This window comes from Pogona vitticeps, chromosome 2, assembly GCF_051106095.1.
Source record: "Pogona vitticeps strain Pit_001003342236 chromosome 2, PviZW2.1, whole genome shotgun sequence".
In the NCBI taxonomy this organism is placed as follows: Eukaryota; Metazoa; Chordata; class Lepidosauria; order Squamata; family Agamidae; genus Pogona; species Pogona vitticeps.
Window position 1 is genome coordinate 40,031,717 of NC_135784.1, and position 25,693 is coordinate 40,057,409.

The 25,693-nt window shown below is 40.9% G+C and overlaps 2 protein-coding genes and 1 long non-coding RNA gene across 4 annotated transcripts in view; 2 read left to right on the forward strand and 1 right to left on the reverse strand.

Moving 5' to 3' along the window:
• SYNPR (synaptoporin) overlaps positions 1–4,116 on the forward strand; it is a 213,135-nt gene extending 209,019 nt beyond the window's left edge. For both annotated transcript variants that reach the window (XM_020805133.3, XM_020805134.3), the window contains 2 exons: positions 288–479; positions 1,816–4,116. In XM_020805133.3, coding sequence (XP_020660792.1) covers positions 288–479; positions 1,816–2,076 — 453 coding nt within the window. In that variant the 3' untranslated portion in view covers positions 2,077–4,116. The remainder of the gene's footprint in view (positions 1–287; positions 480–1,815) is intronic.
• On the reverse strand, positions 2,555–15,504 carry LOC144587636 (uncharacterized). Its single transcript, XR_013542806.1, has 2 exons — positions 15,338–15,504; positions 2,555–12,229 (listed from the first exon to the last, which is right to left on the reverse strand). It is a non-coding gene; the product is annotated as an uncharacterized LOC144587636 (long non-coding RNA).
• Positions 15,505–15,643: 139 nt separating this feature from the next.
• On the forward strand, positions 15,644–24,178 carry SNTN (sentan, cilia apical structure protein). Its single transcript, XM_020805135.3, has 4 exons — positions 15,644–15,804; positions 18,262–18,296; positions 20,677–20,816; positions 23,865–24,178. Exons 1-4 carry the CDS (start codon positions 15,692–15,694, stop codon positions 24,021–24,023), a joined length of 447 nt encoding a protein of 148 aa, XP_020660794.2. The 5' UTR covers positions 15,644–15,691; the 3' UTR covers positions 24,024–24,178.
• The last annotated feature ends 1,515 nt before the right edge of the window (positions 24,179–25,693 follow it).

Genomic DNA, 25,693 nt, shown 5'->3' on the forward strand with positions numbered 1-25,693 from the left:
CACACACACACACACACATCATGGCCCACCTCAAAGGATACTGTGCCAATAACATGAGGTGGAGAACATCCAGGAGAGGCAAGAAATAACTATAGCAAAGTCAATTGATTGATTGATTGATTGATTGATTGATTGATTGATTGATTGATTGATTGTTGTTGTTGTTGTTGTTGTTGTTGTTGTTGTTGTTGTTGTTGTTGTTGTTGTTGTTGTTATATTCTTGGTACATATAATATGAACCAACTGTGTTTGATCTAGGTTTTGGGTTTTGTTTTGTTTTTAAATAGGATTTCATTGTGACAGTGGTGTTTTCATTCCTATGGCTGGTGGGTTCCTCTGCATGGGCTAAAGGACTATCTGATGTGAAAGTTGCTACAGATCCTGGTGAAGTCCTCTTACTGATGTCAGCTTGCAAGCAGCAGTCCAATAAGTGCTTGCCTGTGGGCAGTCCTGTTATGTCAAGCTTGAATACGTCAGTCGTAAGTATTTTTATTTATTATTTCTGAACGAAAAACAAATGCAAAGTGGAAAGTGTTCAGGGTGTTAACTGGGGCTGGTCACAGGGATCACATACACCCCACCCACCCCTTTACAGCAGCTCCAATCCATTTCTGGTCATGGTTCTAAGTGCTGGTTTTCACCTATAAAGCCCTAAATGGCCTGAGTCAGAGCTATCTCAAGGATGACAACTTCGGTTTATGAGTCTGCTCGAATGGTAAGATCTCCGGGGAGGCCCTTCTCTCAGCCCCACCACTCTCACAGGTGCATTTGTTGGGAACATGGTCCTGCTCCCAGATGCTGGAACTTTCTCCCACAGGAAGCCAATGTTTAAAAGCTAAAAACAGTAAGTATACAAATATTACAAAAGAATCATATAAATACCACATTAAAACAATGAACACAATCAACACCAAAAAACATACAAAGCAGCAAGGCTCAACAAACCATTTTAAAAAACACTCTCAGACAGCCAGTCACTAAGGGAACATCTGTATGAAGAAAAAGGTCTTTCTAAAAGGACAGCAAATGTATGGCTATGTTGTGGCTGGTCCCATCAGTGCCCTCTAGTTGGATGGGGTGGGCCAATTAGGTTGAGCTGGTCTACTTGGAAGTCACCATTCTAGTCTGGTTTTTGCAATATTGGTTTCCTGCCCAGAATAAGTACTGGAATGTTGTCCCCAGGAATGTTTTGTAGCTGGTCACCTCCATCCCCTCTAGTTAATTTTTTTTTTTTGAATTATAGATACAATAAATTAGTATAGAGAAGCTAATGAAGACTTTAAAGTAGAAATGGTGTCTTGCTTGTCTGAACAGGAAGAGAAAGAGGAGGATTTTTCAGCCCTAGGGAAATTGCCATCTGTTCTGTAGAATTTTTGGGGTGCAAATCTTTTGATGTTTTTAATAGTAAACGATCTGGAAAAAGTTAAATAGATGGCTCATAGCCTCTAAGAAAAGGACTATGGTGAGAGGAGGTACAAATGCAAGTGTTTGTCAGTCAAAGTACGGGATCCTCTTTGGGACAGGGTTGTGTAGTCCATCTACTGGAAGAAAAGTTACAGGCATTCTTTGGTAGCTTTCTGTTTACTTACATTTTCTTCAGCCATACTGAGAGAGGGAGCTAGACTGATCATTTATTTCAAGCTGAATTGCCTGCCTGCTGGCAGTTGTGGTAGATTAAAAGAATGTTAAATAAACAAAAAACATCTGTAGTGTAAAACCAAATATTATCCTGATTAATTGAGTGACAGAGAGGCTGGGGACAGAGTAGCAAAACCATACAATTTAAATTGATGTCTTGTTCTGTTTCTCGCATAGGTGTTTGGATTCTTGAACTTTATTCTCTGGGCCGGAAACATTTGGTTTGTTTTTAAGGAAACTGGTTGGCACTCCTCAGGCACGAGGTACCCTCCAGACACCGCACAGAAGCAATCCAGCAGCTATAACCAAGGTGGTTACAATCAAGAGAGCTATGGGCCAAGTGGCGGCTATAACCAACAGGGGAGCAGCTTCGGCCAAGTGGATGAGTTTGGCCAGCCGCAACAGAGTGGGCCAACTTCCTTTGCCAATCAAATCTAGCACAAGCAAAGTTTCGAGAGTTCTTGAGCGTTAACTATGGAAAGTTCAGACACAGTGGCAGGTGGCAGCTTTCTGAGGTTTTTAGATAAAAATCAGAGGTCTACGGGTATCAACCTAGGAAGGTGGGTTGGGGTCCATGTTTGTTTCTATATGATGCATCTCCTCCTTGTGAATAGATGACTGATGATATATTCATCACAGGTGGTGAATTGGAGTAAATAATTGTTGTACGTACTGTATAGATACCTTTTCAGTAGTTTTGTTATGTGTATGGTAGCAGCATTTTGTAGCCTTGAGCCTTGCAGTATATATTATGCATAAGAGAATAAATTAAGATTAGATTTTATTCTGCATTTGGGTGAAAACAAAATCTGTTTCCATATAATTTCTGAAGATTACACTATATAATGCATGCACTGCAGCTCCTAGGTTTCCAGCATTGCCTATCTATACCTGTTAATTTGTCCTATTTTATTAATTTTCCCTGTTTGGAATATGAGAATTTTACCTTTCTTTCTGATTAGCAAATTTGCAGTGTGTCTTAGTGCATGAAGCTACACAGTTTAGAACAACAGTATGGATTGTATAAATTGATTTTTTCAGTATCACAATTATTCTTTTTAATCGGTTTATTTGTTTAATATAACATTTTAGATAAAGGTACTTATGTAGGTCTATTTTATATATTTTGCAAAGTTGGATCAAATGGCTTATCCAAATCCTGAATGCTGCATATAACTAAAAGTTCTCCTTAAAAGGGCATTCAGAAATATCTGCTGTAAACTGATCCTTTTTTCTGTTTAATCAAACTCAATATTCCTTCTATGGATCCGTATTTCTATTGATGTTTTGTGACTCTTTGAACGTGAGCTATGTACTATAAGGACCAAGTAACTGTGTTTACATGTTTACAAAGATATTTATTTAATCAAGGTATCAGAGGTGCAGATATCAGTAAATGAAACTATGGGGGGGGCGAAATACCACATTGACAGTGTGACATGGGATGTAGAGTTCTTGAAAATACTATAAAAGAATAGCTTTTCCTATATTGCCACTGATGAAGAAGAATGTTGTTCTCTGTGTGTCGTTTCGAAGTTGTTCAGCGGCTGTTCAGGACAGTCATTGTAATGACTACAGGATTTGGTGCTATCTGTAAGTAGAAGGGGAATGTTCAATAGAAGATCTTAACAATCAAGCTTGCAGGGTCAGCTCCTTAGTAGCAGGGGGCATCACTAACACAGAAGTCCTGCTGATCTCAAATCTTGCTTCATCTTTTCATGGAGAATACTCCATTCAGTTACCGTTCTCCATGTAGTTATTGTTCCCTTTACCTTCATGGCAAGAGAACATGACCTGCTGCTGCTAGATGAGTATTTTTGTTCTCTTTATCCTCCAGCAACCCATAGAACTGCACATACTTAGCACCAAACTCCAACTACTAGATAGAAATCAAATCTGAGCCATCTCTCCTGTACTGTAAGGGAAGCCTGGGCTTTACTTTCACTGTTTTTGAGCCCAATTCCAAGGTGCTTCCCAAGGAACTGTGTCTAATAAATTTGGCAGAGCATTTCCTAAATAGTTAGATTACAAATGGCTCCAGTGGTCACCAGTGCATGACTAGAAGCACATATGTAATGGAGGGATGAGCTGGGACCAGAAGGGAGTCAAGGACAGAACCTTGAACATTATTTCTTTGAGTGATTCATCCCTGCAGTGAGAAAAGACTTACAACTGCTAATCTAGAACCCATTCAAGACTGTGCAGCCAAAAATATAAAATCATCTTAGCCTTCCCTTTTCTTACTCAATTTGCAGCCTACAGAAGAACACACCATAAAAAAATCTGAACATCTGCATTTCTAAATAAAAGTGTATTTGTCTATAATATCATTGTATGAGCTGTAAATGTGCAAAGCATCTTTTAGCATAAAACAGCATAGTCACTTAAATGATTGTTGTAACCAATGTATGGCTGCTCAGTGGATGAATCAATATTGTGATATATCTATTTGACCCTAATAAAGAAACGTTTATTGCATACAGTGCTTGTTTGAAGAGATACAGTACACTTGAAATGTGTAAGCTAAACCAGTCCTTGTTATATTTGCTCACAGATGCAGATAAACACAAGATAAACTAGCATCTACATTTCCTTAGAACCTACATTTCATTTTAAATTATTATCAGCCACAGCAAGGAAAATAATGGTTTGGCCTATAATGTATCAGGCTAAATACAGTGTTAGCCCCTATTGGAATAAACCCAATGAATTGAATAGGACTTCTGAGTCAAAAGTAACATATTCCAAAGAAGTAATTATGCTAGTGTATTAGAGCATGTTGATAAAAAAGGGGGGGGGGAGGAGGAAGGCAGAAGGACAAAATATTGTGACATCTTAAAGGCTAACAGATTTTTTTAAAATGTGAGCTTTCATAGATCAAAATCCACTTCCTCAAACATAATGAACGTATGGGGTCTATTGTAGCTCAGTGGTTTAGGTAGCTGGCTGTGGAGTCAGAGGTTGGGAGTTTGATACTTCACAGTGCTTCCTGTGAACAGAGCCATTCTGTGCAGCCATGGACAAGTTGCACAGTCCCAGAGCACCCCCAGAAGAAGGGAATGGTAAACTACTTCTGAGTACTCTCTACTTTGAAAATCCTTAAAAAGGGTCACCATAACTAAGAATTGACTTTGAGACACATCATCATCATCATCATCATCATCATCATTATTACTGTTGGCAGTAATAATGGAATTGGATTTTATGCAGCTTGGGGCAGTGCTGAAAATTTGGCCAAAATTTGACCCTTAGATCCACCCAAGGTTGACCACACCTGATTTCAAACATTCTCAGTGTTGCTGTAAAACAATGCATTCCACAGAATGAAGACATGAGAAAGTCTTGTCGAATCAGAGCAAGACTTTTATCCAGCATCCTCTTTCACAATGGTCGGTTTGATGGATCCGGGAATCCAGCAAGCACAGCATGGAAGGCATGACTTTCAAAAGGGTTATTTCCTGCACCCTGACAGAAATTTGCTCACAGTTGTCTTGTGATCCAGGTTCATAGGGTGGCGGGGGACTGGCTACAAAAATGTTTTTTTAAATGTATCTTGGAATTAAAGTTTGTGAAGAAGAGAACAGTAATGATCTCTTGTCACAGCCTGGCAAAATGGCTATGTTAGATATTTATAAGTAGCTATGGAAACAGAGGGAAGGGGTATAGAGCAGCTGGTTGTTTAATGCCTTCTATAAAGTCAGTAAATGACTCATACACTATATAGGTCAACAGCCTTAAATAAGTCACATAATAATGTATCCCATCAAGAATTAAATATTTGAATGGTAAACTATTTTCAGCCTGTGCTGTTTGGTTTGCAATAGTTTATCTTTGTTGGGAGATGGAAGACAACTAGAGATGGGAACGAATCAGAAAAAATTGCTGCTTTGTTGGTATTTGGCATTCATCAAAGTTGATGAAGTGACAAATCTACAAATACTCATCAATTTGTTGTTAAAAGACAATGTCCTGCCAAACAGCTGGTCAGCAGGACATTGATAAGCAGGCTGGCTGCAGGAAGGCAAACCCCTTTTCTGTTCCCACAGCCAGGCTGCACGAAGGGATGAATAAAAATGGGTAAATATTCATTCCCTCATATTTATTAGGGTCTCTGGACCTGACGAATACAAAGGGACAAACATCCCACAAATCAGCAATATTTCAGGAATAACACAATTCATATTTTTATTCGTCCCCATGTCTACAGACCACATCTATACAAGGTGTAATGAGCCTACTTTGGACTTGCATGTATAAAGACATTCTCAATGATGATACTATCTTTCTTAATTTTAACCATGAGAGGTGGTTAGCTACTCAAGCACCTTATTATAAGCTATTGGTGAAAATTCCTTATCAGATTATTTCCAACTTATTTCCCTGAAGCTCTGTCTTGGCTAAACCTGACTTTCTGTTTACACTGATACAGGTGGCAGGAGTTTCTGCCTTAACCTCCATCCCATTTTTTTCTCCTTGCTGTTACTATGGGAGAGAAAATATCAGTGCCAGTCTCAGACCAGTGTATGTAGGGATCCTGCTGTAGGGCTACTTTGAAAAAGTGAAGGGAATTCAAATCTGGTGGGTCAAGGACCACGGCTAATCTATCCCTGAGGGGTTCCTGGACCACCTTAATTTGTTCTGTGCTGTCAACAGTAATACTATTAGCTATGTCCATGGAGGTTCTTGTGGGTGTAACAGGATCCTCTGAAGGAGATGAGCTGGTGCAAGACACACCCCTTATCATCCACACACACACACACCCCTTATCATCCCTTCTTGGACAGACATCCGTCTAACCTGGGTAGGATTGCTCTATTACTGACCCATGCACTTTGGCCCTAAAAACTGCACGTTAAGCCTTTGACATAGCCCAAAGTATACATCAAAAGAAATGCATCCTCCCATGGTTTTCCTTCTATAATATTGTTTGCACTACACCTTGCAAATGACAGCATTGCAGGAAAACTCACAGTTTAGATAGATCTGTACTGAAAATTTCCAGTGCAATTGTGGGCTTGATGGCTCAGCAGGGTAAGCCTAGTACCCAGTTTTGAACTGACTTGCCATCTATTTGGTAAACTACATGTACTTACTATAGAATGCCAAGGCAACAGCCTATTAATGAATACGGATACTCATGGTGTCAATCCAACTGGCACCACTTCCCCCCCTTCTCCCACCCCCAGTTATTTTCTATATGGATACGCTCCAGATCACAGTGTGATTACATGGCACTATGTTTCTGAATTACTCTTAGAAGGTGCCTATGATTACTGATGGGAAGCACTGCACATGATTTCATAATAATCTAGATTTTCTTTCCAACATACTGTTCTCTTTCAACACCTTCTTTGTTTTATCATGTTGTGTGTGAAAACGTAAAACTTCGCTTTTTAACTTTTGTACCCTGCCTAAATGATTTGATCTTTCCTACAAAAGGACATTACACTGATTGCCATTCCATGTACAAATACAGCATTTTAACTGCTTGTAATAGCAAGATCCAGTAGAATATACCACAATTAACAATGAAACTTAAGCAACACAAAGAGAATTTTATTCACTTTCTTTAGTTGTTCTGGTTGGCCAATACTTATCTTAATTTGGGAAATTTTCAGACATATATTGCAAAAACAAGAAATTACAGTGGCTTCTATACTTCTTGGGAGTCCCCGGTAAACACACTCCTTCTTCAATGACATCCTACTATATGTTCAAAAATTTATCATGCTTCCCCCCCCCCGATACCCCAGAAATACAATATTTTTTCAGCTTTCCTTGCATGACATTTGTTTTAAAATCTCAATCATCTTCATTGATTTTTCTTCCCATATATGCTTGTAGGCAAGGAATGATTTAATAAAGCAGTTTGCTGAAACACGTTGTTTGCTAAATGAAGCGAAGCATTATAAAATCTCTTAGGGAATAGCTAATCTACTCAGGGTGGGGATGGGGGTGGTGGAATTATTTCCCAAGAGTAAACAAATGAGGGAGTTACAAGGAAGGCAATTCAGTTTCTTCAGAGATCTTTTAAATATGAACTAGTTTCTAGACCAAAAAAAGCATCAGAGAAGAGATGCAACACATTGAACTATTTATCAGAATAGGGGGCGGATAATTGGTGGAATGTTCTGCGAGCAAACAATTCTATACAATAATTGATGTCATTTTTAGACTGTCTGCTGGGCAAAGCCACTTCCAGACAAAGGGAGAAAACAGCCCATCCAGTGACCTAACAGTTCACCATAAACCTTGCTGTCGTGTGTGCACTGGGGCAGCATGAAATCTTTCCCTGCCAGAGGGTCCAATTCAAGTTAGTACAAGTGGACAGAGGTCATACTGAAAGAATCGAAACACAAGAAAAGGCAAATAATCATTTTTCACAGCCTATTTAAGGAGAGGCGGGTGGAATAATGTACGGAATAATGACTCCCATCATCCCCCATTAACATGGCCACTGACCATAGTATGTGATGGTGATGGGACATAAGTGAAGGGCAGTCAGCTGAGGGAAGGCTGATCTAGAAAAACAGGGAGAAAATATATTCATTATCTCTGGGATACCTTGCAGTTCAGATACCACTTTTTACTTTCACGTTTTCTGGGGGGTTTCTCTTCCTGACACATGCCCAAAATTGAAATGATAAATTGTCGGCCCCTTCTTCCCTCAGTCAGAGACTAATTATAAAACCTCCTCAAAAAGACATTTTATCTGCTTTATCTTCAGAAGCAGAGATTAGTGTTTTAATCATTAGTGACCCACAGAGCTCAATTTAACTGTCAGACTTACACAAAGAGAGTTATCAACCAGAGAGCATAATGGATTCTAAGCAGATTTTTAACTGGCAACAAACTCTTCCTGCCTCTAGCTGTTCATACCTACTGGATAAATAACAGTTGTAATATCCTGCTTTGGCAAACCAATCGCACTTGTTATTTTTTTGAGGTACCGCAAGATTCTACGCTGTTTTTTTTTTTTTTTGTGCCACAGATTACCAGAGATAATTCTCTGAGAAAACACAAGATAAGTTTAAAAACTGATAAATTAAACAGAAAAGAGTATTTCTTAAAAATGCATGATTCCTTTCTATGGCATAAAATAACATTTATAATATATCTGTGAATACATAACCATGAATGAATGCCTCTGCTTCTGAAGTTGCCCTTACCTGTCGCTCCACATGGATGGAGCATTGAAGGCTGCAGATTTCTTATTTTCTGGAGTACACAGACCTCAAATGATACACCTCCTTTCGGTATAAATGCCCTCAAGAGTCAAGATAGGTACCAGTGTCAATAAAATAAAAATAAATAAATTGTGATAAAAATAAATGTCATCTCAAGAAGTGGGAACTTCTTAACTGTTAGAGCAGTACAGCAATGGAACCAGTTCTCTTGAGAGGTGGTGAGTGCTCCAGTGCTGGAGGCATTTAAGAGAAAATTGGACAATCCCCTTTGAGATCTCCTTTGATTCGGATTCTTGTGTTGCCTAGGCGGTTGGAGTTGATGGCCTTATAGGCCCCTTCCAACTCAATCATTCTATGATTCAATGATTTGTGCATGAAAACAGAAGGACTTTAGATTATGAAATGCCATCACCATTGGAAGAAAATGAGTGTTCAAGCTTTACACCTTCTTAGTTATATCTGCTGGCATGGTTCAATTGAGGAAAATCTCAGCAGCACACTGCCACAAATTAAGAAGAGAATATGCAAGTGTTTGCTGTTGTGCACCAAATTCATAATGCCAACAATTTTGTTATGCTGATGTAAAAACGTGATAGGATCTTGTTAGGAATTTGAAGTGACGAATTAGAGCTTAGCAGATGATTCCTAAGCTCTGACCCACATCCACTTCATGTCATGTCACAAATTCCTCTTTCAGATCAGTTTCAAAGATTAAGAGATATGCAATAGGAAGTGGGCCAGCACACAAACAGATAGCAGTTATCTGAATCCACTCTGATGGCTCAGACTTTCCAGTGGCTCAGACCTTCTCAGTAACTCAGTGCCTTAATTCAGACCCAGATACAAAGTATTTTGTGCTTTGGTATAAAGTTCAGCTGATTGGGGGCAGGAGGGGAATAAGGACTGCAGCTCACACTCTTCCCCTAGTTTTCAAGCTGGAGGCTGATACATTTCTATGTAATTTAAGTGTGTTAATTGAAGGGATAAGGATCATGGATTACATTATTTTGGCAGAAACACTGCCATAACAGTTTCATTTTATTTGTAAGCCTTCCTTAAAGAATGTATCAGAAAGCAAAGAAAATTTAAACAGTTCCAAAAGGGACAGAGGTGTGTGTGAAAAGTGCTGGAGTATAAATGGGGGAAAAATTAAATTACATAATCTTTTTTCAGGCTTTGAAAAAGATGATTAAAAACTTAGAAAAGTGCAGCTAGCATTTATTCCACCTGGCTTCAGTAATTTCATTTCCACAGTATGAGAGAAAAGATTTAATTCTTTGGACCATCTGTTCAGCCTTTTTACAGTGTCATTACATTATAGCTGCATGGTAGTATAGATATGTCATAGTGCAGCAGTACAAATCAATATTCTACAAGGCAATTCTAAAAATGGGGGCAGCCAAAACAAAAAATTATAACTTGGAAATTGGATCACCACTTTGAAGAAGTTTGGCAAAAGGTTTCAAGATACGATTTTTTAAAAGTTAAACTATTTTCTCCCTGCAGAAATAAGCAATGTTAAGTGTTCCCAGATTTAAAACAGCTCACAAAAATTGAAAATACCAGACTCACTTATCTTGAAAGAAGCCCAACCTAATTTTTTAAAAATTTGAAAGAATCCAGGCTGCATGGGCTGAAATATTGGTCCTCAAACAAGGCATTTCAAAAGGAAAAAAAACAACTATTTTGATGTAAAACTGAGCATGCATGGACATGCTTACCCACAAAATCTTTGCAAAGTAGATACAATGTTGCAACTTAATGGGACAGAAAGGGAGATATTTGGGGGCAATGAAAAATCACAGAAGCAGTGAAAAGACAGATTTTCTTTGAAGAGTAAAACAATAAAAAGGCTCAGTTTAAAGAAAACAACAAAGTGACAATCTTCCAGAAAGGGACAGTTTGCCATCTGTCTCCAGGGAATTAGCACAAAATTTGTAAAGCATATACAAAGTATTTCTGCATTACGAAAACACAGAGCAGTTGTGCTCCTCACAGCCCTAATGTCATGTTGCCAGGGGTTACAACAGCAGAGTCCGATAAACCAGTCCTATGTCAGGAATTCAGGGAATCCAGAGTAGATATCCAAAGACCAAAGCCAACTCACACAATGTAATCCAGAGTCCAAAGCCAAAACGCACAACACAGCCCAGGGTCAGAGTCCAAAGCCAAGGGTCCAGAGAACAAGGTTCAAGGTTGTCAGGAGTGTGGATGCAAGCCAGAGGTTTGACTTGTTGCTTCCACAGATTTTCAGCCGTCTGAGAGCTGTTTATATAGTAAAACAGCCCTTGAACTGCTGGAAGCCTTTTCATCCTGTCAGAACTCAGGTCTAGTTGATCGGATGTTTCTGCAGGCAACCTTCAAGCGATCTTCTGACCTTTTGGTCATAAGTCTTCCTCGAAGCCTGGCCCTCAGCCTGTCTACTGGGGGAAGAGAATCTGGAGGCGATTCAGGTGTTTGCATTTCTAATTGCTCAGCATTCTCCTCAGCCACAGTTAACCCCTCAGGTTCGAGATCTTCGGCTGCACTCATTACACCTAAATGCTTTAAGTAAACATTATCAAAGTATTTCTGAGACCAGGCCTCTGACACCAGTCCCAAAGGGGAAATCAGCTCTGGTTTGGGGGTAATCTGCCCATTCACTTTGTCAGTCAAGACCCAGTTAGCTGACTCTCAGAAAGAACTTTTTCATTCTTTCCTAACCAAATAGGCATTCATGGTGGCTAAAGGATTCTATGTCTGTTTGTAAACATAAGTATTTTAAATTATGCTTTGAAAATAATGAAGAGCAAAGCTTTCAGGAGTCATCGTACAAATACGCCAACTGAAACTCATTAATATCTCTTTACAATATTATTATTTATTGCATATGTTCCTTTTTATTGGAAGCCACTCAGAGTGGTCTATTAGATCAGATGGACGGGATACCAATCAAATAAATAAATAAAATAAAATAAGTTACAATATTCTTTGTTGGTTTTGCTGTAACAGACAATACACCTTTCTCTCCCCCACTGCCCAGCAATTTTTAAATAATTGCATGGATGCTAAAACAAAGTAGATAATCATCTGCTCATGCCAGAGTTGGTTTCCATGGACAAATAGCTTTCAGACACTAATCTAGGTGAAGGAAGCTTGGCTGACTGCCAGACAACCTTGAATTTGGGAGATGCCATCAACCTGGGAATGGCGCACATATCCATATATATCCTGATGTTCCATCGTCCCAAGAGTTATCATTGGCTCGCCCTTGCACAGTAGAATATGTGGATTGCCTCCGATGAACAGCATTGTGTGTGAGGTGAGGAAAATAAAAGCAGATTTTTTTTTTACTCATGGTGCTTACTCTGAGATATCTACTGCACTTATTCAGCTTCTCATTTTATCCTGCAGTTACCTGGTGCCTGTTTAGAAGAAAGAAAATATTGATTGATTCATTTTACATTTCTGTCCCATCCACCCACTAAACAAAGTGATCAGGGCAGTTAAGAACTTCACTGGTAGATAGCTCAGTGGCTTAGGTCTCTGGCTGCAGAACCAGGGGGTGGGCGTTCAATGCCCCTCTGTGCGTCCTTGAGACGGGCTGGACTTGATGATCCATAGGGTCCCTTCCAGCCCTGCAGTTCAAAGGTGGTGGTTGATAAACAAATCAAATAAACCAAATGAAATAATTAGCAAAGCAAAGTACCCAATCTTCTTCATCACCAACATCTTTCCTCTCTTACTGGAAGTTGGACTTCGCATGCCTATAGTGACTAGAGAATGACCCTGTGCTGTGTCCAAATGATCAAAGGTCCAGAAAGCCCGTTTGTAGAAATTGTACAGGTGTCTCACAAGACAGGTGGTCCTTCACATAGCCAAGAGTTCAAGCACACAACGGCTCTGAAAACAACTGAAACTGAGCACAAATAGCTGTGAAGATCTGTGGAGGTGGGAAGACCTGTGGGATAAATCTGAAACTATTCTTTACTCTTCAGGTCTATTTGTTTTCAATAAGTCTAATGTGAATGTAACATATATAATACTTTCCAAAAGGGTAAATGTATTAGTCTGCTGCAACAAAAATAACAAGTTGTAGGGCAGCTTAAAGAAATTAGTCTAGCATATGCTTTCACAGAATACTTCATAACTATAAAGTCCTTCTCTATGAAAATTGCATGACAGTTGCAAATATCACTAGTCTCACTGATAAATAACAAAGTTCAAAGGAGATCTGCCAGTGTCTCAGACCAAAAGCTGCAGTTACTACCGGCTTCAACATTATATATTGTAAGGAAAGAATCTGAAGAATTCAGAAATAGTTCACTATATAAGCACAGAGGACAGAATCCAGCTTTTTCCCCCCTACACATAATAAGCTGTTCATTACACAGGCAAAGACAGTTCTTCTCTCCCTGAAGTTTACACAAAGGCCCGTTTACTGCCTTACTGTGATATACAGTTCCCACCATTGGAAGCCAGAGACTGAGCAAAATACAAAGAGCAGATATGCCAATGTGGCTGTCATACCCCCTGTTTCCCAACAGGACACTGGCCAAAATCTTGTACTTGCCACAAGATATGATACTGTGAGGCTATAGGTTTGGTATTAAGAAAAAAAAAGGAAGGGGTTTCTAGCTGCCTTAATTGTTAAGGAAGCTTGGAAATGTGGGAACAGCAGCTATTGAAGTAGATAATAGAAGCCAGCTCAGGGGACTTCACGGCCCTGCACCATGACAGATCCATCCATGTGGCTTTTGATCCCTATAATTCATTTTCCTCATTTACAAGGCTGTTTCTAGTCACAAACCTCAGGATGCAGAATATCGTTTTCCAACTGGGTTTTCAAACGCAAATTTAAAAAACTATAGTAACACTATAGTTTTGTGTTGTTGTTGATAAGCTTTTCTGAAATACAAAAAAAAAAATCATTGCCAAACTAATCCTGTAAGCTGACACTTTAAAGGTAAAGGTAAAGGTTCCCCTTGACAATTTTTGTCCAGTTGTGTTCGACTCCCCATTTCCAAGCCATACAGCCAGCATTTTGTCCAAAGACAATCTTCCGTGGTCACATGGCCAGTGCGACTTACACACGGAATGCTGTTACCTTCCCACCGAGGTGGTCCCTATTTATCTACTCGCATTTGCATGCTTTCGAACCACTAGGCTGGCAGGAGCTGGGACAAAGCAACAGGAGCTCACTCCATCGTGTGGATTCGATCTTACAACTGCTGGTCTTCTGACCCTGCAGCACAGGCTTCTGCGGTTTAGCCCGCAGCGCCAACATGTCCCTTTAAAGACAGTCAAATTAACTGCGATATGGCATCAATTTTTATCAGCCGGCATGTAGGAAAGCAGGAGATGATGCTACACTTCTGTCAGTTGGAGCTAAATCTCACTCTAGTCCCAAGTAGAGCAGATCCATGGAAATCAACAGGATTGACTTTGGTGGTGCACAGTAATTTCTCTGAGTCTTCTCTAGTCGGTGCTACAACTGGAGGCAGCCCTCTCTCTTTTAAGTTACTTCAGCAAGCTAACAAAATAACCCATCTGCAATTTGTTATCACTCCTGTTCTTGTAGCCAGCATCTTGAGGCAAACATGAAATTAGCAAGAGAAGATGCAAATGCTTGCAAAGGTGGAAAGGAGTATGTCAGTGGTTCCCAACTTTGGGTTCTGAGATATTTTTGAACTAAAACTCCTAGAAGTCTTCACCACTGTGCCAGCCAGGATTTCTGGGAGTCACAGTGCAAGAACATTTGAGGACCCAAGGTTGGGAATCACGGGACTATATGCATGGTGGAGATGTAGGAATACACATAAGCTATCCCTCATATCTCCCCCACCTTTATGGAATGGGTGTGAAGATCTCAAGAGGAAGCCATAAGGGTGCAACCAGACATCAGGAAAGTCATGTGTCTGATTGCATCAGCAAGGGTCGCTTTGCAAGAAATAATCTTCCTTAAAACTTCTCTTCTGTCTGTCACTCTCTCCCAGCCCCAAAATGGAGGAGGCCTACAGCTGGACCAACGTCTGTATGTTGTGTGGTCACCAGGAAACAGATCACCCTGAACACTCCACAAGCAGTTCAAATTGTGTCTATTTCTCTGTGTGATCACACCCTAATTGTGTTCAGCCGAATGTGGTCATAGGATCAAAAGCTATGCCTTCTCAATGTTATGTGCTTACAGTCTTATCTCCAGAACATTGTGCTGCTCTCACAAATGAAACTGAGTTCCAGGAGACAGGAGTGTGGGTGCCAGGGCTAATGTCTATGCACAGATGCACCCAACCACACATTTTGTCCCCTCCATGCTTTCAGACACAATACCTGAATGACTATTGTCCACACAGGACAGTGAGGCATGAACCTACAATCCAGTCCATTTCCTCTGCAGGAACTTTCAAACATAAGGCTGCAGGTATAAATCACTGGATTCAAAGAACCTCCCTTCCAGGTAAGTTCAGCCAGGATGGCAAAGGTAGAGAAGTTTAATAAACTTCTCAGAACTTAAATGTACAAGTGATACTTACATTGAATAGAGTCTGCTTTTTCCAGCCTTTTAAGAAAGCACTTGTCAGCTACCTTTATCATTTTCTCTCTCTCGGTAACACCCACAAGTGTGCTCAAATATGACTCAAAAATACTTTAAGCACGCTGAGTTTTGCATGATGTAGGCACTTTATGTTGATTTGTGCTACTTCCCATCAAGTTAGAGGATTTGCCCACCACTCAATGACCAGCGAGCATTTCCATGATTGATAGGCCTGGTTGGCCAACCAGCTGCACCGTTTTCACCCATCACAGCACTAAGGTTTGTGGTTTGCCTGTTTATAGTCACTTCAGTTGCTTAGATATCATAAACACTGGCCAGGCTGTAGTGAAAGATGTGTGGCTGTACATCCAGCACCAGGAACACAATATCCCATTCTCCGAATCAGCCGGGGACTGCTGTTTCAGACAAAGAAGCAAATGCTAGTTCCAAAAAAATGCCCAGACGGTAAGTGGCAATCTTCTGCTTTTTTTCCCCCCTCTGGAATAACTTTTCATTTGACATCCATGGTTGATCTGAAAAGTGTGTGTGTGTGTGTGTGTGTGTGTGTGTGTCCATCTCTGTCACTCTTTCTGTGTTCATGCACACACACACTTCCCCACCCCACAAGGAGCAAAAAAGACAGAGGTTTCACAGTTTGTGGGTTGGACTGTAATGAGTTTTTACTACTTTGACCAAAAGATAATAATAATCATACCTTCCAATTAAAATTTTAAAGCCTGAGGCAGAAGAGGAAAATCCTCCAAGAGCAATTTGTCATCATACTTCTTTGTTTCTAAACCATGAATTATTTAGTCTGTGTTTCAGACTTGTATGCCACCCTTTCTTTCAAAATCTCAGGGCAGCAGGCATGGCCTTCCTGCCACTCTGAGAGCAAACACAGATTAGCACTGCTTCTAAGATAAACCTCACAGTGTTAGAACAGATAGTTCAGGCAAGGCAAGGCAAGGCAAGGCAAGGCAACAAGAGGGGAGATGGCTGAAGTTTAAGATGTCTTGGCACCTATCCTGGGTACAGCTTTACTTTTACATGGAGAGGAATGAAAAGGACCAGAAGCCAAGGGAAGGGGGAGCAATTTAGATCTCTACACCTTTGATGCTTCACTCAAAGCCGGACTTGACTCTCTCCTTCTTACAAGCTCTGAAATATACTGCCAACACTCTGTCTATATTTTCTCCCCTTGAGTTCTTGGGGGGGGGGGACATTTATAAACAGTGGCTGAAACAGAGGAACAAGGAGCTTTGCAATTGGCAAGGGAGCAATAAACAGTGTGTGATTATTTCATTTTCAACCACTTTGTAAGCTGCAATTTACCTTCCTTGTCTTTGGAGACGGGACTCACCCAGCTTTGTGTGCACACTGATCTTGCAAACACAGCACCTTTGGTGCCTCTAGAAGCATAATGCGTTATCACTCCTCATTGTGAAGCTGTCTGTTTTGGCCCAGGCTGAGGAAACTGGACCCTCCAAAACAAATCATTGAAGTCTTACCTGTAGACAAGGGTTAGAAAGCTGTCATTTTCTCACTGTTGCTCCATCCATGATGATCAGCAAGGGGACAGATGAACTCCAAGGCCTTAAGCATGATTCTTATTGCCTCCTACCTGGAGATGCCAGAGACTAAACCCAGGACCTACTGCAGGCAAATCATATATTCTCTCATTAAGCTACACATTATCTGTCTGTCAACAGGTATTCCATTATTACATATTGTAGAATCCAATTACATGGACCAGTCCTTCAAAGCAAAGCAAAAAAGCAAAGTGTGCTGCTTATATACTGCCCCATAGCACCTAAAGTACTCTCTAGTTGGTTACAATTTAATTATGCAGGCAACACACTTTAGGGATGTAATGGCGCTGTGAGTTAAGCCGCAGAAGCTTCTGTGCTGCAAGGTCAGAAGACCAGCAGTCGTAAGAACAAATCCACGCGACCGAGTGAGCTCCCATCGCTTGTCCAAGCTCCTGCCAACCTAGTGGTTTGAAAGCATGCATATGCAAGTAGATAAATAGGTACCACCACAGTGGGAAGGTAACGGCGTTCCGTGTCTAGTCGCACTCACTATGTGACCACGGAAACTGTCTACACAAATGCTGGCTCTACGGCTTGGAAACGGGGATGAGCACTGCCCCCTAGAGTCATATTTTATTTATTTATTTTATTTATTTATTTGATTTATATCCCGCCTATCTAGTCGGTTAAGACCACTCTAGGCGGCTTGCAAACACAACTGGGCTAAATGTCAAGGGGAACCTTTACCTTTACCTTCTTACACACTTTAACTTTCATAGGTTAGGGATTCATAAAGGGAAAAACACACACTCATACCCATCCAAACCATGTGCACCTTAAAGACTACACATCATTTATTTATTTTAAGCTTTTATGGACTGCAATCCCACTTCTTAAAATGCACCTTCTCACATCTGAAGAAATAGGATTCAGTCCATGGAAACGCAAACCAAATTGTGTCGTCTTTAAGGTGTCATATGATTCTTTGTTGCTTTTGGCACAACGATTGACACAGCTGCCTCTCTGGAAATTTGCAAAGGAAACTGTGATCACCCCAATAATCAAAGCCTCGTACCATAATGGGTGGAAGCCTATGTGTTATAGTGGCTAGAGTGTGAAAGTAGGTCTCAGTATACTCAGGTTCCAGTCCCTGCTTGGCCATGGAAATCTCTGGGGTGTGTGGCAATAGTAAACCACTCTTGCAACATCTCAACACCTAGGAAACTTTGTTGGGGTTATTATAAGTCCCACATGACTTGACAGTAAAAATAAACAAAACCACACCATGATAAACATCACATCCTTGTCCTGGATAGAAAATGATTGGAGAAAATTTCTAGCAGTATTACCCATCCAGTTATGGCAGTAACAGTGTGTCTTGTTTAATTTCCAGTATTCCAATATCCAAGCAACTGGCTTCTATAAAAGGTAAGGTTATCTACTCTATTTGTTTTCTCTTCACACTCATCTACTTTCTTGATTATAATGCAACAACTAAATTGTGTCACAATCTTATCCTTCCAAAGCCATTCTGAGCAGTTCGCAGAAGAAATTTAGGCTGCAATTTAACAGGGGAGGTGGGAAAGAGCTGCTTCTCTGGGTGTGTTCTCCTTTAAAGCCACCCTTCTGTGCACATGCCATCTGGTCCCCATCACTCCAACCCAGCTCCAAAAACAAGTAGTCCTACCACAGAGCCCAAAACGTCCAGGACCATGTCTTGGTTTCTTTACATTGTATGTTCATCAGAAAGTTACTTGAACTGAGCCATCCCACAGACAGCCCAAAACGCACGCTATATGGCCATCTGATTGCACCCTCAGTTACTTCTGATAGGATTCGTTCTCTTCTTAAAGCACTGCACAAACATTTCCAAAAAGAGTGCTGTACAAATCAAAGCTGATCTAACAGTACAAGAGCTTCTACCAGAGAGTAAGCTGTAACACACAGCCCATGTGGGCATTAATCCAATAAAGTTACTGGACCAAAGAGAAGCAAAAAATGTCAAAGGATAAAGAGTCAGGCAATGGCCGGCTGTTATTGCCCAATTCATCCATCGCAGGGATGAGCAAAGGGTTCACAGCTCAGCAGGCAGGAAGCCTAGATTGCGTTAGAGTGGCTTTACAAGCTGAACACGAACTACTTAGGCCGTAGCTAAATGTGCAGCAGAAGGAAGGGGCAGAGTAGATTTCCCCATTTTAGTTTATAGGTGATGGATTAAATTTCTTCCATATCTATTCTGTGTGAAAAGTACATAGTTGGCAAGTAGTAGGTGGGGAACACCCTGTGGTGCTGGTATGACGATCCAGCATGATCTGATGATCTGGATTTGTGCCCAATTCTAATTCGGACTTACAGTGACCCTTTTCAGGACTTCCTAGGTAGAGAGTATTCGGAAGTGGTTTGCCATTCCCTTCTTCTGAGGGTGCCTGTGACTGCGCACCTAGCCTAAGGCTACACAAGCTGGCTGTACTCGCAAGACGCACCGTGTGGAATAAAGCTCCAAACTTCTGACTCCTCAGGCAGATACCTAAACAACTTAACTATCCAATCAAAATAAACTGAATGATATCTTGGATTTCTTTTCAGGGCTACTAATTCCATTTTTAAAATCTTATTAAAATTGAGCATAAATGTTAAATGTAACACCAGGGTGCCCACAGACACGCAAGCGCCCTCAGAAAAGTGAGCATTTTGTTGCTTTTTTGTTCAGGGCAGGACAAAAGTGACCTCTGGACCCTGAATAGATGCCCACCCGTACGTTAGACTCTACCTGGACTCCAGCCCTTACCTGCCAGATACTGTGTTGTCAAACTCCACTTCCAACTCTAGTGACTGACTCAGCTCTGTCTGCTCTTTCCTAAAATGTGCATTTACTGTACACCTCACCGAAGCAGAAAAATTGGTGTCCATGTAGCAAGAGAAAAGAAGGAGACCCCGGTTTCTCTAAACAGTGCGTGCACTGCTTTAGGTGTGGTGTAGACACACATTTAAAAAGTAGTTACTGCCATTTAAACAAAAATGTTTTACATCTCAAAATACGTACTAAAATGGCAAGGCATATTTACCTGTTGGGTTTGCGGTTTGCAGAGGTGCTCCCTGTGGATGGACAACTTTGAGAGCTGCACTGGGCCACATGCTTCCTTAGCTATTTAACCCGCCCTGCGGGTTAGCGTTAAACCAAACACCCTGTTTAACAGAGGATTATCTTAAATAAAAGAACTATCCTCTGCATAAATTAGGGCTCGTGGCCACATTTCTACAACTCTGACTCTTTGAAAAAATTATTCAGTTGAAAGTTTGTGCCTCCCTATGAGACTTTTCACAACTTTAAATTATAACCCTCTCCCTCCCTATTTTTGTCCAGTCGAACATGACTGGACAAAAATTGTCAAGGGGAACCTTTACCTTTTACCCTATGTAATATTCCAGAGCTGAGCAGCCCTGCTGCTAGTGTGCACATCCTGCATCGTGCGAGGTCCCCCTATTCACTGCAGGCACAAAGATTTGAAATTTTGGAGGGCAACTCCCAGAATTCCCAAAATTCCAAGTTTTGGGATTTGCAACCCGGAGCAATACAAATCTGGGCATCTCTTACCATTTGCAGTATGTGGGACTTCCCAAGCTTTGCCTCGAGTTCTGCAACCCGCCAGCTCTGGCGAAGCTCCCCTGTCCCAATACATAAGCAGCGTCAGCCCTGTCAGTTTTGAAAGCCCCAAATGCTGACTCTGGACTGTTGTCTCGAAACTGCTTACGCTAGATGTTCCAATATATATATATATTTTCTCTCCTTACCCACCCCCCACCCCAGCACTAGGAAAAGGCTCTGACCTGGAGAAAGCTGTTGCAACAGCAGCCTTGGTTTATGATAACGCCGCAGATGCAGATGGCAAACTCAGCAAATCTGATGCTAAAAAGCTGCTCGAGAGCCAGTTTGTGCATTTTATGCAGGTAAGAGGATTGGAGTTTGTTCTTAGGCCTCAGAACTTTGCCCTCTTGAAGCGCCGGCTGACTGGGTGAGGTAATGAGTGTGGAAGATAACATTGCCTAACGTCTCACAGAGCCAGAGATGGAAAGGAATGCTTTAAAACCTCAAAGGAGGGGAATTCTAGTGTGGGAACAGATACTAGGAATGGCAACCTTGGGAAATTAAACATAGACAGCCCCTTCTAGAGATGAGCAAGAACTTCTGGTTTGGTGGTTTGTGGCAGTTCCTTTATCAACCAAACCGGTTTTCAAAGCCCCACCCCATCGTCTGGCGGGCATCTACTCAAAGGCAATGGCCTGGCTTCTTTGCCCTACATCTGAGTGTGTGCCCACCAGAGGAGATGGGGCTTTGAAGCACCCAACACTTGTTCAGCCAATAAACAAACTGGCACAAACTGCCAAACCAGCTCATCTCTCGCCTCTCTTCCTCTAGTTCTACAGGATAAATACTGCAGGCTTTCATGCTATGAATACATACAACTCTGGCAGGAAACCTTTTAACGAACCTGTTTAAGCATAAGTTGCCCAATATGCAAGTGGGGACAAGGGCTCACCTGAAATTTAGAGGAGAGGTTCCCCTCCCCACAAATACACACATACACACACACACACACACACACACACACACACACACACACACAGAGAGAGAGAGAGAGAGAGAGAGAGAGAGAGAGAGAGAGAGAGAGAGTTGGGTCATGAACCACTGTCTTGTTTAAATATTAAGTTAACCAATGTATTTACAAATGTTGAAGTAACCAGAGTTAAGGATGATAATGGTAAAGAGAATTCTTGAAGGCTTTCACAGCCAGGATCTGATGGTTGTTGTGGGTTTTTCGGGTTCTTTGATCATGAGTATTTATAGCTTCCCTGTGCGTTGAAATCCATAAACATGAACAGAACTTCAACAAAAAGGAAGAAGGCCTCAAACTAAACACAGCCTGGCTCCCAATATTGAAAAATATAGCCTGTAAAAGGTCAATGAACTCTACCCAGCCACAAGGACCAGGGATCATTGCACAAAAAAGACAAGCTAACGACACCCATCAGTGACAGTAACAGGTACAGTGGGGTCTTGACTTAAGAACGGCCCGAGTTAAGAACATTTTGATTTGCAAACCGCTCTCATAGGAAAATATTGACTTGACTTACATACTTAGATTTGAGTTAAGAACTGAAAAAAACCCACGTGGGAGGCAGGGAAAGTGCAAAATGTGAACTTTCAGTTAACTGTTGGCCAGTGAAAAGGGTGCCTGTCCGCTTCCTCACTCCTCCCAGCATTTAGAGAGTGGATTGGGAGACAGTCTTCGGACTGCCTGGTACTGCCTGGACTGTATTTTCCCTGCCTTCCCTGAACCTTTCTTGACCTAAGAAAAAAAGAAACAAAATATCCCCCTCTAGTAGTCGAAGGCGAAATAGCAGATTCCCATTAGTTTCTATGGACGGAAAAGAGCAGATACGGATCAAATGGTTTTCAATGCATTCCTATGGGAAATGCAGATTTGACCTGAGAACTTTTTGACTTGAGAACCGCCTTCCAATACGGATTAAGTTCTCAAGTCAAGACCCCACTGTAATCTCTCCTCTCTTATCACAACAAAAAACACGCTGATCACCCTATCTCCTGAAAAAAGACAAAAGCTGTTCCCACAGCTATAAATATTCAACTATCCAACAAACAGCAGCAGAGCATGGACAGTCCTATGAAGATGCTGGCCACAGAGACTGGCGAAACTTCAGGAAGAACAACCTTCAGAACACGATCAAAGAACCTGAAAAACCCACAACAACCATCAATGGTAAAGAGATTTCATCAAGGTTTTAAACTCCAGGACCAGATCAGTATACTGTGCTTCCAAGGATGCCAATTCTCATCTTTAAAATCCTAAACTAAAGAAAGACGGAGAATATATCAGTTTACTGATTTGCTAGACTACAAATTTCATTTGTTTAGATGTAGCCTTAATTCAGGCTATTCTTCCGTTCCCCAAAGTGGACTCTCTCTCTCTCTCTCTCTCTCTCTCAATCTCTCTCTCTCTCTCTCTCTCCCTCTTGCCCTTCTACTAGATAATGCTGCATAATGCTGCATTCTATCATTGCTTCTTGCCTTGTAATGTTTGTTTCTTTTTAATATTAATATATGCAGCTCTATCCAACTGAGGGCCACAAAGCCCTACTGGATGTCTCAAAATGTGGTTGTTTAAATGAGCATAATAATAAAGGTGTGGGCTAGACCTGAGGCACTCCGATGGAGTGTAGAGCACCAGGGAAGTCTCCTCAGGAATGGTGGCTTCTTCTAGAGCAAGTGACTAAGTGACTTCTGACAGAGCAAGCCTCCGCCCACAGGGAGACTGAAGGATAAACAGCCCACTCTCAAACCTTAGGACAGATTGATGACGCACTAAACCAAAAGATCTAATTCTGCCTAGGCGTGGGACAGCCAAGCCTTGCTTCTGGCACCCAGTTTACTGTTTTGCTATGAGTTGCCAGCAGCCATATTTATTTCTAGACTCTCTATTTGTCTCTTTTGGCTGCTGAGTTTGGGTCACTTGCTCTGCCTTTGGCAACTCTGTACTTGGTTGCCTGCAAGGCCTTGATCTTGCTTTGCATGTTTCCCAGACTCTATTCCTGCCTTCTCTTCCTGAATTATTGCTCAGCACTTGACAACTTATGCTGAGGAAAATTTCTCAAGTTCCCCTGGCTGGAAGCAGGACAACCTACTCTAAAATTGACTTTAATACATAGGCTTCTACTGAAGCTGGTAACTATAGTTTCCAGTTCAGAGGAAACAAATTCCTTGATAAAATTTGGTTCGTGCAAATGAGTTGAGTGTGAAGGGAAAAGGCTTGGTGATGCTTTAGTGTGTTAAATGAAGATGTGATAAAATGTGGTCAGAGGCCTTCCTTAAATGGCCTCTTGGGAGGTATGTATATTTTAGTTCTTTACAGCTCTCACTAGAGACCTTGAAATATGGCTTCTATATTTGGCCATAAAATGCTTCACCTTCCTTCACAGGGTCAAGAAACCAAACCAAAATACCAAGAAATAATGTCTGGGCTTGATGAGAACAAGGACGACCCAATTGACTTCGAAGATTTCATGGTTCAGCTGCTTAGCCTTGCCCTGATGTCTGACCTCCGTCAAGAGATCCAAAATGTGCAAAAAACTAAGTGACTATGGATGCTTCATGTAACAGATAAATTGGCAAGGGAGAAGAGAGAATCTCATTTGTCAGGGAAGCTCCAGAATGGAAACTATATAAGGGGTGTGACTGGTAGAATCACAGATGACTACATTGTTAGAAAGTAATAAAACAAATGTAGAATCTGGTGTTGGAGTACAATCTAAGCAGCAAAGATCAGATGTGAGATTAGCAAACCTGTGTTTATATTCCTCTAAGTACATGCTGGGTTGACTAAGGCTTCAATGCAGGGCACATTTACTAGAGAGTCAATTCAGTTAAACCCAGTTGGACCTTTGACTAGATATGCATAACTGTGAGTGATAATAGATATTTTGATTAAATTACACAATAATGGATGGAGAAGTATAGCAGAAACAAAAAAAACACCCTAAATTGCTGTTCCCAATCGAGGAATAATTATACAGTGCACTATAAAGATGCTGCATGGAATGACTATCCTGAGAGGGAAAGCTCTCTGTGTTGATCCCAGATATCTTATCCGTATCAAGAGGCAAAGAAGACAGAAATACACACCTTCATTCATTCAATGTGGGGCAATGTGAAAGACATTAGATAAGGCCCATCCAGGTACACATGAGTTGCCTGCCCTTATTAAACTGAATTTGTATTCTCAGATGGTACCTTATCTGACACTTTACCTTCTGCATCCAATAAAGAGTGTAAACAGATAAAGCATTTTGACACCTTTAAAACTTCACCAATCTATTTTATTGAAAGGGGGGGGCATCCCTCCTCCACCACTCAGATTAGAACTCCAGAGGGTAAATATATGACCTTCCTTCCTTCACATACCTGTAATACTGAAACAAACCAGCTCCATTTTCTTAGAATGTGCACTAAGTGTACCACAATACAGTAAAATGAATTGAACAGTAGCTGTCATCTAAGATTTAAGAGCTTGAGATGTGCAGTTAAACATCAGCTTGAGAAATGGATGCATTATTTATTCCCAGATTAAATTTCCAAGCTGAGATTGATAAAGATTTCGGTGTGTAAATGTGTATATGCTCCATCCTGACAATTTCAATTAATATACTATGTGTAATAAATAATAATAAACAGCAAAGCAATATATATATGGTTAAAATATGCAAATGAAAAAATGTTATTTCACATGGTACACTTTCATCTGTCCTAAAATCGACTTGTATTGCCTGCCTTTTGGCTAGCCAGAGACCTGCTACGAACCAATTTTGTGACAGCTGGAATCTGCCTTTCCAGCTTGCTTGAAAATTAGGGCAGAGATACTCTTTGTTGCACAAGAGGTAAGAGGCAACATTTTGTAAGTGTGCATTACTTCTCCAAATGCCAGGTTGCAGGGCTGAGAACTCAAAAGCAGCCCGAAGCTACTCTATCTTTGAAAGCTGCACACCAGTATACATTTAATTGGAAGTAATGCCCACTAATCACAGTGGGAGATCGGAATAAAAATGGACTGGGTCATGGCGTGAGGCTGCAGCCCGACTTAAAACTGTTTAGGAACTAACAGCACAACCCTGCACATGTGTACTTGGAAATAAATTCCTCTGTTTTGAAATGATGGGCAGGATTTCAGGCTACATGACATTGAACATAACAGCTAGTCTTCTTGTAAACATATTTAGAAATGGGACTTTTTTTTTGCCCTAAAAAGGTTCAA

Excerpts from the sequence above, each read along its gene's own strand:
- SNTN (XM_020805135.3), top strand. The coding sequence starts at position 15,692 with ATGTGTGGCTGTACATCCAGCACCAGGAACACAATATCCCATTCTCCG. Across the intron at positions 18,297-20,676 it reads GCAACTGGCTTCTATAAAAG|CACTAGGAAAAGGCTCTGAC; the intron begins GTAAGGTTATCT and ends CCCCCACCCCAG. Across the intron at positions 20,817-23,864 it reads AGTTTGTGCATTTTATGCAG|GGTCAAGAAACCAAACCAAA; the intron begins GTAAGAGGATTG and ends CTTCCTTCACAG.